General features: G+C 42.1%; 1 protein-coding gene across 1 annotated transcript; it reads right to left on the bottom strand.

The window, feature by feature from the left end:
• Window positions 1-280: 280 nt before the first annotated feature.
• FAM49B (family with sequence similarity 49, member B) lies at window positions 281-9,966 on the bottom strand. The gene is made up of 9 exons (XM_010140192.1): window positions 9,829-9,966; window positions 8,050-8,155; window positions 6,924-7,060; window positions 6,231-6,308; window positions 6,020-6,136; window positions 4,894-4,973; window positions 3,622-3,748; window positions 2,781-2,851; window positions 281-1,075 (listed from the first exon to the last, which is right to left on the bottom strand). Exons 1-9 carry the CDS (start codon window positions 9,964-9,966, stop codon window positions 1,012-1,014), a joined length of 918 nt encoding a protein of 305 aa, XP_010138494.1. The 3' UTR covers window positions 281-1,011.
• Between the last annotated feature and the right edge of the window lie 31 nt (window positions 9,967-9,997).

Below are 9,997 nucleotides of genomic sequence, written 5' to 3'. Positions count from 1 at the left end.
GTGCAGGTTCTTCGGCAGCGGCCCCTGGGGTCCACACGGATTAGACAAAGTCCTTCCCCCCAAACCCTGCACGCGTCATCTCTCTGGGGAGAGGGGAGCAGCACAGAGGAGGGAGCGAGAACCACGGAACACACTGGGCTTGGATCAGTGGATTAGATTAGTGGTTACTGGGAATGAAACAGCAGAGTTTCCGCTATATAAAATTTATAAATTTATTTTTTTGTAAAAAGCCAAAGAGCACGAAGACATCTCACTCAAAATACTGGTAAATCAAACCACACTTAGAAAAATGAAAGCTGATTTTATTATCTTATCCACAGCCAATCATTTGACATGAACATGCATACGTAATTTTGCTACGCACACACCACAGTTTAACGTTAGTTATTAAAGGTTAAACATACAACATACATCCTTACAAAAATGAGTCAAAATGCAAACGTAACTTTTAAACAAAACAGTTTTTACTCATTTAAAAAAACCTTTGTGTTGGGTACCATTTTGTACAAACACAGTTAATTTAAACAAATCTGCTTTTAGTTTCCTCATGGTTGCACATGAAAATAAGCTGCAATAGAAAATGAAGTCATCAAGGGATTTTTAAATAGCAGAAGTAGGCAGTCTTGCCATGCAGAAGAAGCAATATTAAATATTAGTTTTTCAAAAAAAAAAAGGAAAAAACCACAAGTTTAAAAATATTTAGTTCAAGTCACAAATCTTTCCCCAGTACAGAGAAATCCAAATGCAACGCATAATTAGCTGCCACTTAGGATGGCTATTCTGAAAAGTAGAAACACTTTCCAGAATTGATAATTTTCATTGATTTGGCACAGAAAATAAGTCTGAGCTTACTTAAGGACAAGAAAGTTATTTAAAAAAAGGGTAAACAGGAAGAGAGAAAGTAAAAAGCAAGAATGAACCAGATAGTAGTTGCAATCACTAAAAAAAAAATCTGTGCATCTCAGTCATTGCAGAATACTGTCTACAGCAGGAGCGAGTTCCAGGTAACTGTTATTGCAACATGGATTTGATTTGCTTGGAGGTAGTCTCATCATTCAAATGCTTTGTTGTGTACCTAGACACAGAAGGAAAAATCATGCTGAGAAGAGCAGAGACGCTTAACAAGTGTGTCATTCTTATTTACGGCTCAGCCCGTCTGTACCAGAGTGAGACCCTCAGCCACCGACCACCACCCGTTCCACGGTCACCAAGCTCCGATCAGAAACACCGGGATCAGAACTGTAACCCCGCGGCCTTGCACCAAGGGCAGTTCAAAACAAGCCTCAGCTGCACTTTGGCTTTCATGCTCATAGGCCAGTTCACAAACACCTCACCACGAGTGACAGGTAATTAGCACTAACTCCGAGAACTCTGAGGACCCTGTCCGTAGGGAGCATCTACAAATAAACACACCTTCAGAAACTTAACTTCAACTCTTCTGGTGACCAAACCTTTCCAAGATCCCTCCACAAGAATGGATTTAATCGCCTTTCAGTGACTAAATCACTAAAGAGTGCTGCTAAAGACTACACACACGTGTCTCCTCCAGCCCCTTCCCCTCCCCTTCAAAATTCCCTAGGACATGAGCACATTTTTAAATCACGACAAATAACTTAGTCATCTCTTAAAAGAAAGTGCTGCATATCCTCGATGTTGGCTTCTTCGTATGATTAACGTCCCTGATCTCCCCTCCCTAGCAAGTACAGACTTACTCTGTCATTTAGATTTAACATGTTAAACCAGAACTTTCCTTGTTATCTGCAACCGCAGTGATAATTTAGTTGTTCACTTGAAGACTATACAATGACTTTTTGTTTGGAAATTAGTGTCGTTCCCGATGTCAGCACCTTTTGCTAATTTATACTTCCCACAAACGAGAGGACTACGGTTTTCTAAGTTCCTGGGAAGTTACTGCACTTGGTATTCTGCCCACGTGAAAAAGCTGATCGTGGTTACAATACTTACAGGAATCTCAAATTACAAACGCTGATGTCCCTCGAAAATCCATACCACCTTCCGCTTGCTTTTAAGACACATTATCTATCCCTTGAGAAAGAGGAGCACTTAACACTCCTCCAGAATAAAGACTTAGATTTGGACTGAATTTCTCATGACATCACTTTGACTCTGCTTTCACCGCGCACGCACACACAGCAGCACACCTCTGTGTCTCTTGCCATCAACTCCAAATGTCATTTAAAAAAAGATTTAAACATCCAAACGAGTCAATCATGCAGAGCCAAGACTGTTCAGGTGTGTGCATGAAACAGGACGGTGTGGTGCCAGGTCAGCACGACAGCACAGACTGAATTTACACTGCTAAGCACAGCACAAGGCACAACGCAGCCAGGAGCTTCCTGTGTCCTTTAATAGCGTCCGCCACGATGGGGAAAAATCTCACTGTCCGGTAGGTGGCCAGCAGATGTGGGGACAGCTCACTGCCTGTTAGCTCTTCACGTGAGTTATGCTTTGTCAGCAGTTTTTACTTCAGGTACAATGTCTACCCTGTCACGCCTTCCTCTGCCCGGCTCATTCTTAACCTGCACGCAGCTAAAGCATGCAAAAAGTTATCGCGGAAGGAACAACCCCAAGTTTACGACCTGGCTTTTAAAACACAGGAGCTGCTTCATGCATCCCTGTCAAGACACACTGCAAAAGCAGCTTGCGGTAACGACATTCACCTCCTACCCGTAACCCCGACTGAGGACTGCTGGAGGAAATGTCCTAGACGGTCTGTGAAAGTTCACATAAAGATATTTCAAATAAAAGAACAAGAGTACCTGAGAGCATTTAGAAGGCCTTCTACACTGTTAGGAGGCTGGTCTTTAAGAACTTTGATGCATCCTTTCATCTAGGAGTTAAAACAGATTACACAGGTTTTGTCATGCTAATACCTTCTAAGTTTACAGAAGTGTTTTATATTGTTTGTCAAAGAAAAAAGTATTTAAAACATGCAGCAGTGTGAAGACATTTTCCTGGTATCAGAAAGGAATTGAGCCTTCAGTATTACATTCTCCTATGACAGAATGGCTTAGCTACTTGAAAACGTGCATATCATCTTGAGACAATGCAACTTTGATATCAACCTTTATCAACCTTAAAAAAACCCCTTATAAATCCATTAAGGACAATGACATTCAGCCAGTGAAGTAACAACGAACTCTGTAGCTAACAGTCCATTTGGAACAACCACGGAGCAGCAGACGGCAGCAGCAGGCAGACTTGCTATCACACAGCAGCAGAAAGTTACAGACCTGAGCCCTGGGGCATGATGAACCTCGCTTTCACCAGAAAGCGAGAAACCAGCTAGGTATTGTTGTTATTCCCAGTCATTCTGACTTGGATTCTCCAACACCACCGCTGGTTACATGTATTTCAAGACACAACCTGAATTCCATCAAAACAGATGGAATCCACGACCTACCAACAGCCGTTTATGTGTCTGAAGGACTAGCTTGTGTTTCTCCCTACTTAGGTATATGGTTTGCTAAGAGCTGCCACTATCCACTGAGCACCAATCCAAAGCGTACATCTGCTACTAGAACCTGGAGGACCAAAAAAAAAAAGAGCCTGCACACAATTTAAGTTAAATAAAAGATTACTCAGTAACCATTAACTTACATCGATTTTTGAAGTTTTGGCAAAAGCGCCCACTGGATGCACGTGGTCATAGAGTATGATGACACCCACCATCACCCTCAGGCAGAAGGATACCGTTTCCTCATTTGTAAACCTGCTTCTGTATTCACTGTAATTTAAAAACAGAGTATTCTCTCAAGCACAAGGTAAGAGTTCATACTCGAAATGCCTGAAATTAAAGAGAAAAATCCTACTACAAATCCTCAGAGAAGAAAACCCCACCACAAACCAAACAAAAACCCCAACCCACCAACCCCACCGACTTCTGCGTTTTCCTTTTTCCTTTCAACATCCTGCCTCCAAGTCAGACCACCGCTTAGAAAGAGGTACCTGGAGATTAACTAAGACTTTCAAACCTAAGAGAGCGCCCTGCTGCTACACCATTTTGGGTGTTCTTTTTCAGGAGAAAAAAAGACGCACACAATGCATAGAACTTTGCTTTCCATGCTTCCTATCCTTTTCCCCACCATCATCTAAAATACAGGCAACCAAACTTCTAACTTGAGGGAAAAAACAAGGAGAAAAAAAAGCAAGCTTAATGAAAAACACTTAACTACTATCTGGAATGGCACAGATGATTCCTAGGCCAGGTGAGAAAATAAAAGTTTTGAGCTTTTAACGTGCTCCAAAACAAATGTTATGTGATGTTTGGTCTGAAACTTTTTTAAAAAAGACATACCTTACGCCTGAGTAATTTTACCGATCAGAAACTATTTTGAACCCAAAGAAACAGACAAAAATCTCAAAGTTTAGTTTGACTTTTCGTTCATACTCCCAGTGCCTCTCAAATTTACAGCAGACAGACTGCCTTCATGCCTGAAAGCCATCTCGTAATTCCCCAGACAGCGGCGCTGTAATGTGGTTTCAGCCCTCAGCCAAGCCACCTTGCAGGGAGGTGCCAACCACCGCACTGCCCACAGCCCCTCTGCCAGGAGGCCCTACGGCAATCATGCTCAAAGAGTGTACTTCCCTGAATTATACATGAGAAAACCATTTGTAAAGAGTGCCAAGAGACTGTCTAGCCTTCACAGCCCTGTTTTTAAATATTAATATGGTCAGGAAAGCAGAGCACATGAGCTGCATGGCTGGCAAAATGAGACAGGTTACTCGCATGTCAAGCTAAACAAAGCTGGTGAAAATAACACACCACAGGTCCTCATCAGCCCAATTACATTTCTTTCACCTTATGCATCACAAGCCACGTCTAAAATACAGAGATGATTTATACACGGTACCGGCGCTGTTTGTACTCACGGGGTTTCCAGCATGACCCTGCACACACTAGCCATGGTGCTTAAGCAATCTGTAGTATTCTCTATCGGTAAATTTTTATTCTGCAGAAGAGAAAGAGTTTCCAATTCAATTATTGTGAAATATACCACAAATCCTAACCCAAACCAGTGATCTGCTGGCATGGCAATGGGGAGGAATTAAACACAGCTATGGTAAGTCGGGCAGCTTTGCACTGGCTTTTAGAAGTGGTACACTAGAGACCAGTGACGTACCGGGCAAAGTCTACCACAGGGGTTTTGCTTGTAGTTGAAGAAATACACCATGGATTGACTTTCGGGGAGTTTTAAAGGAATCATCTAACCTGCTCTTTAAAGACAGAAGTTTCTACAGCCAACTACGTGCATCTGCTGCCACAGTAAGACCTAAAATTGTTGCAGACAAACCTCTCAAAGTAGTGTAAAGTAAGAGGTCATTTTTCTCAAGGCAGTTAAAGTGTAAAGCAGAAATTTACATTTTTAGGAAAAACTATGAGAAGACAAATGCATGTATTAATCACATAATACAAGCGTCTCTTACTAAGAAAGTGTGCGTTCTCTGCACACAAGACAAACCCATCGGAGTTATCAGAAGACAAGCACAACACGTGTAGTGACTGAAAGTTACCCCTACTATTTATTTAGGTAGATAAGGTTAAATAGGGATGTGTCAGTGTTGGAATGCTTTTCCAGCTTGGGTTCCTGCACTCTTCTGCAATAATGTTGGTACTCTTCACTCCGTGCAGCAAAACAAGTGTCTTGGGGCAGAGAAGAGGAAGCTACATTTCAACTCCATTCCCTATGTCAAGCATGGAGAATCAAGTTGTTTCCCTTTCAATGTTCTAAGTTTTTCCCTAAACCACCACCAACAAGCAGGCACCAGACTCACCTCTCCCACCTTCCTCCTCGAGGAAAGCAATTGGTACCAGTGCTACCCATCAACCTTTTGCAACGCATCCCAAGGCGACTTGCAGAACTTACTCTAACCTCTAGAGCATCTGAGAAAGACACGTCATGACTCTTCAGGCTCCAAGTTTGATTTTTGGATGATTATGTCTGGCCCTTGCAGTGCTCTGAAGTACGCTACCCAAGACATCTATTTATACTCTTACCTCTGACACAAATTTTGTCGTAGCATCGCTTAAAGTTTTCAACATTGGCGTGGCTTCAGCGTAAAATAAAGACATTCTGTTTGCCAGCTCGTTATTTACTTCATTTTCTCCCTCGGCCTATAAACCAAAAGAAAGTAAGAATTTAGTTATTCTGTACATGAAAGAGGGGATAGTATAAGATTCCTTTTCATCTCATCCAAGGGTTACCTACTGGGACATTGTTAATCCTCATGCGGCTCAGAGTTCTTCTGTAGTAGCTGAAGTCGTTCTGTATAGCAGGATTTGTCATCTATGCAGGCATGGAAGCAAAAGAGCGGTGTCAAACTCAAGAAAAATGTAAGGACAAGTTTTCATAGAAGATAATACTGAGAACAAGAGAACATTCAGCGTCTGAAGTAAAAAAGGCCTGTGATGCTGGGAAGTGATAGAACGTACAGCTTTCTGGTTCAGTTCTCAGATTTTTCAGAACAAGATCTAACAAGAAGAGTAGTCGTCTCCAGACGGGTGTTTGAGAATAGCAGGTTGATCAAAAACGGCTTGGCTAGTCAGACTTCGAGGATCAGAGGGGCAAATTAGGATCACTTCAGCTTAGTCCTTTGTCCATTAGCAAGAAAACCGCTGGACTATGGGTGCGCATGTACTACAAGCAGCATTATTCAGAGCGATGTGCAAAATCCGGATGAGAAACGTGACTGATACGGACTGAAATACTGCAAGTGCCTAAAGCTAACAGGATATTTCAGACGCTTTCCAGTTTCATCTAACCCTCGGCCATGTGAAAAAGCCAGGCATAGTAGGTATTTGAGTATGTACAGCACGCTTCGTTCCAGACCAGAACACAGCCCAGACCGCTCCAGTGAACAGACTGATTTTTTTTGCTTACAAATTTACCACGGGTTCTTACCTTGAGCTCGTCGAATCGGAGTGTAAAGTGAAGAATTTCTGCAAACTGCTTAGCAAGAGCCTGCTCTCGCTCCAGGTGTTGCGTTGGTGAATACGGAGTGCTCGTCAGGGCTCCCAACAGACCTCGCAATCCTGCCTCTGAAACGAGAGGAGAGTATTTTGAAACATGCAACTGCACCTGCTTCTTGGGTCTCTACTGGCTGATACTCTGCACGCTAGACTTAAAATATGCATCTGCCAAAGCGCACGGCAATTAGTAACAGAGGCTTCTGGGTGCCACTCTTACTGTTTTTTACCTACAAACTGCTGCGAAGACTAGGTCTAACCAGCACTGATGGCCTTGAAAAAACTTCTTGAGAAGTTCCATTCAAGCTTTGTAACATTGGTGTAAAACATTTTGATGAGCTGTGCTAGCAGACTGCAGCCTTTAAGGTAATACAGAATTCAAGAGGCACATACCTAGTGGCAGCAGTCATGGTTTATTTAGTTTTAAGATAAACTCTCATCTCCTTGAGAAAATTCCTCACCTCTCTAACAAAGCAGAACTTGCCTGCAAAAGCTTTAGCTTTGTGAGCTCATGTTTTCATGAGCTACGCCAATAGCTCTGTCTAAAAATGACATAACAAGAGGCAGTTTGTGAAAAAACAGTCTAAAAGGTTTTATCAGCTTGACACAACTCAATCAAGTTGGTTTTGCAAGAGGCAAGAAGCATTTCCACAGACCAAGCTGTTTCTGCTGTTTGGTGGGGGAGTAATACAGTCACTTTTAATTACTCTTGGTATCAGAATCATTAAGAGAATTCATCCCCGATGAACTGGGCTACTAATTTTCAAAACAATGAGCTGGTTAGTGCTTTCCAGAGTTATCAAAGGGGCAGAGAAAGAGGATGACAAATATGCTCCCGTTCTCCCTCTCCTCGCAGGTATCCGCTGAGGCGAGCTTCCTTTCACACACAAGCAGGCTGTACACAGATATCAGTAAAATCCAATCCAGTGCATGGAAGGAATTTGTGCAATATGAGCTTTTAGCCAATAAAAAGGGTTGACCTAGATGAGATCACAGCTGAATATGCCAAATGTACTAATCCATGAAGACAAGCTCTCCCAAGTTAGCATCATTTCACTTACCTAGTCTTTGAGAAAATTCATAGAATTTCTTTAGTTTGCCTACTAGTGGAACTACAGCACCCCACGCCTTCTCTTGCAGCTTCTCATCATTTGGATGCTGTATTGCCTTAAATTAGAAAAGAACTATGATTAAGAAAAACTGATACACTACTGAAAAAAATTAAAATAATCCATGCATGGCAGTTGTTTGAACAGCTAATAATTAAAAATTCTACCCACTGAGAAGTTTCCAGTCGAGAGACAAAGCTGTACTAACTCCTATGTGTTCCAAAAAGCTCTAAACCCTGGCATTAAAAACAAGTATCCTGACTAGAACAACTTCGAGAGAGTATAAAGAAATTGTTTAAAATAAAGCTACTCAAATGAGAATATTTACATAACCAGATCTGGTTAATTAAAATCAATAACTTTACCAGGGCACCTCCAAGCAAAAAGGTTCAATGATCAAAGCCTCATCCTAACGCTGGCATCTATCACCAATTTCTGAATTTGCAAAGGAAGGAAAAAACCCACAAAAAAAAAAATCAAGCAAATTTGCAGTGAAATTCAGGCTAACTGTTACAGTAGGAACACCTAAGCATTATCAAAAACATATACACCACATCTTGGTGCTCTACCAGAGCTTTAAGGTGTATGTGGATAGACCTTGTTTTTACAGGAAGCTTCCCAGACAGATAGAGCCTTAAATTCAGTCTCTCCAGGTTTTTAAGATAGGAACTAGACTACTCAGCAACTGAAATTTACTGCAGTTGAAGTGAAAATGCTCATAACCCTTCTGCTGCATCTTCACAGTCAAGTTCTTGTTTGATTCCAAAACCTGTTTCCGTCAGCCCTGGGCTGTGAATTGCAGCACACTCCTCTCTGGTTCCTAGGAAGTTTCCTTCCTGCTCTCAGCAGCGTCTCTCTTCTTTCTCCATGGGAGCTGCTTCCTTGCTGACACACACATTCCCGCCTGATCCTACAGCTTCTCGCTGAATCTGCTCCTTCCTTGAAGAGGAAGTCAGACATCTCCCCTCCGGAGGGCTTTGTGTGACAGTCGCCCTTCCTAAACCTACCTCATGAATTCGGAGAGAAAAAACTCTTGCTGCTTCAATTAAAGCTAAATAGCCGTGAGTATCTCCAGGTCATCTGGAATAAAGCTGAGAGTCCTCCTTTCTAACTTCCTAGAGCATGTTACTGTGAGTAACTCCTCACTTGAGGAGCAAAGCTGCCCCCACCTGCTCTGAGGAAGAAGGGAAGGCAGAATTTATTCCACCCTTTCTTAAAGGTAAAGGAGAAATGGAATGACACGCTGTACAGAAACTCTGCTTCTGTGCCAAACATCCACTTTAGTAAATAAAGGGCAGTTAAAAGGGACTGAAGATGAGATGCGTTTTGTGCTCGGATTACCACGCATCAGACTCCTCCAGTTAGGACACCAAAGGTGTCGATGCTACTCAGTACTGCACTGTAGTCACACCGGGCTCTTTCCAAATTCACCACTAACTCAAGGAGGGCTTATGTGAGAATACAAAGACAAATCAATAGCAGCAATTCCATCCAACGTCTGAGCAGCACCATTCGCTATTACATACGTGTATTAATACTATCGAAACAAGTGACACCTGTTTCGCTGTTAAAAAGGAACATTCCAGAGCGGAAATTCAAGACAGCAATTTTAACAGACAACATGCTCTGCCAGAACAGCTCCTGCAAGCAAAGTTAAAATCCAGCAGTACTTGGTTAGGATCAGACAACGAACCACCACGGCTTGTGCACAATCGTAACGCTCTAGCTCACCTCTCGTATTTCATGGCCAGCTCCTCTATATGACTGCAAGTCTTCCAGTATTCCTTCTGCATCCTTTAACACTACATTCACCTGATTATAAATTTCCTTTTCAGATTCTGTAGGTTGGGCATCTAAACAGTAGAACATATTAAATATATATATATATATATTTAACAAC

Source organism: Buceros rhinoceros, unplaced genomic scaffold (assembly GCF_000710305.1).
Source record: "Buceros rhinoceros silvestris isolate BGI_N320 unplaced genomic scaffold, ASM71030v1 scaffold11887, whole genome shotgun sequence".
Classification (NCBI taxonomy): Eukaryota; Metazoa; Chordata; class Aves; order Bucerotiformes; family Bucerotidae; genus Buceros; species Buceros rhinoceros.
Note: the sequence above shows the minus strand (reverse complement) of the source record. Positions and strands in the feature narration are given on the sequence as shown.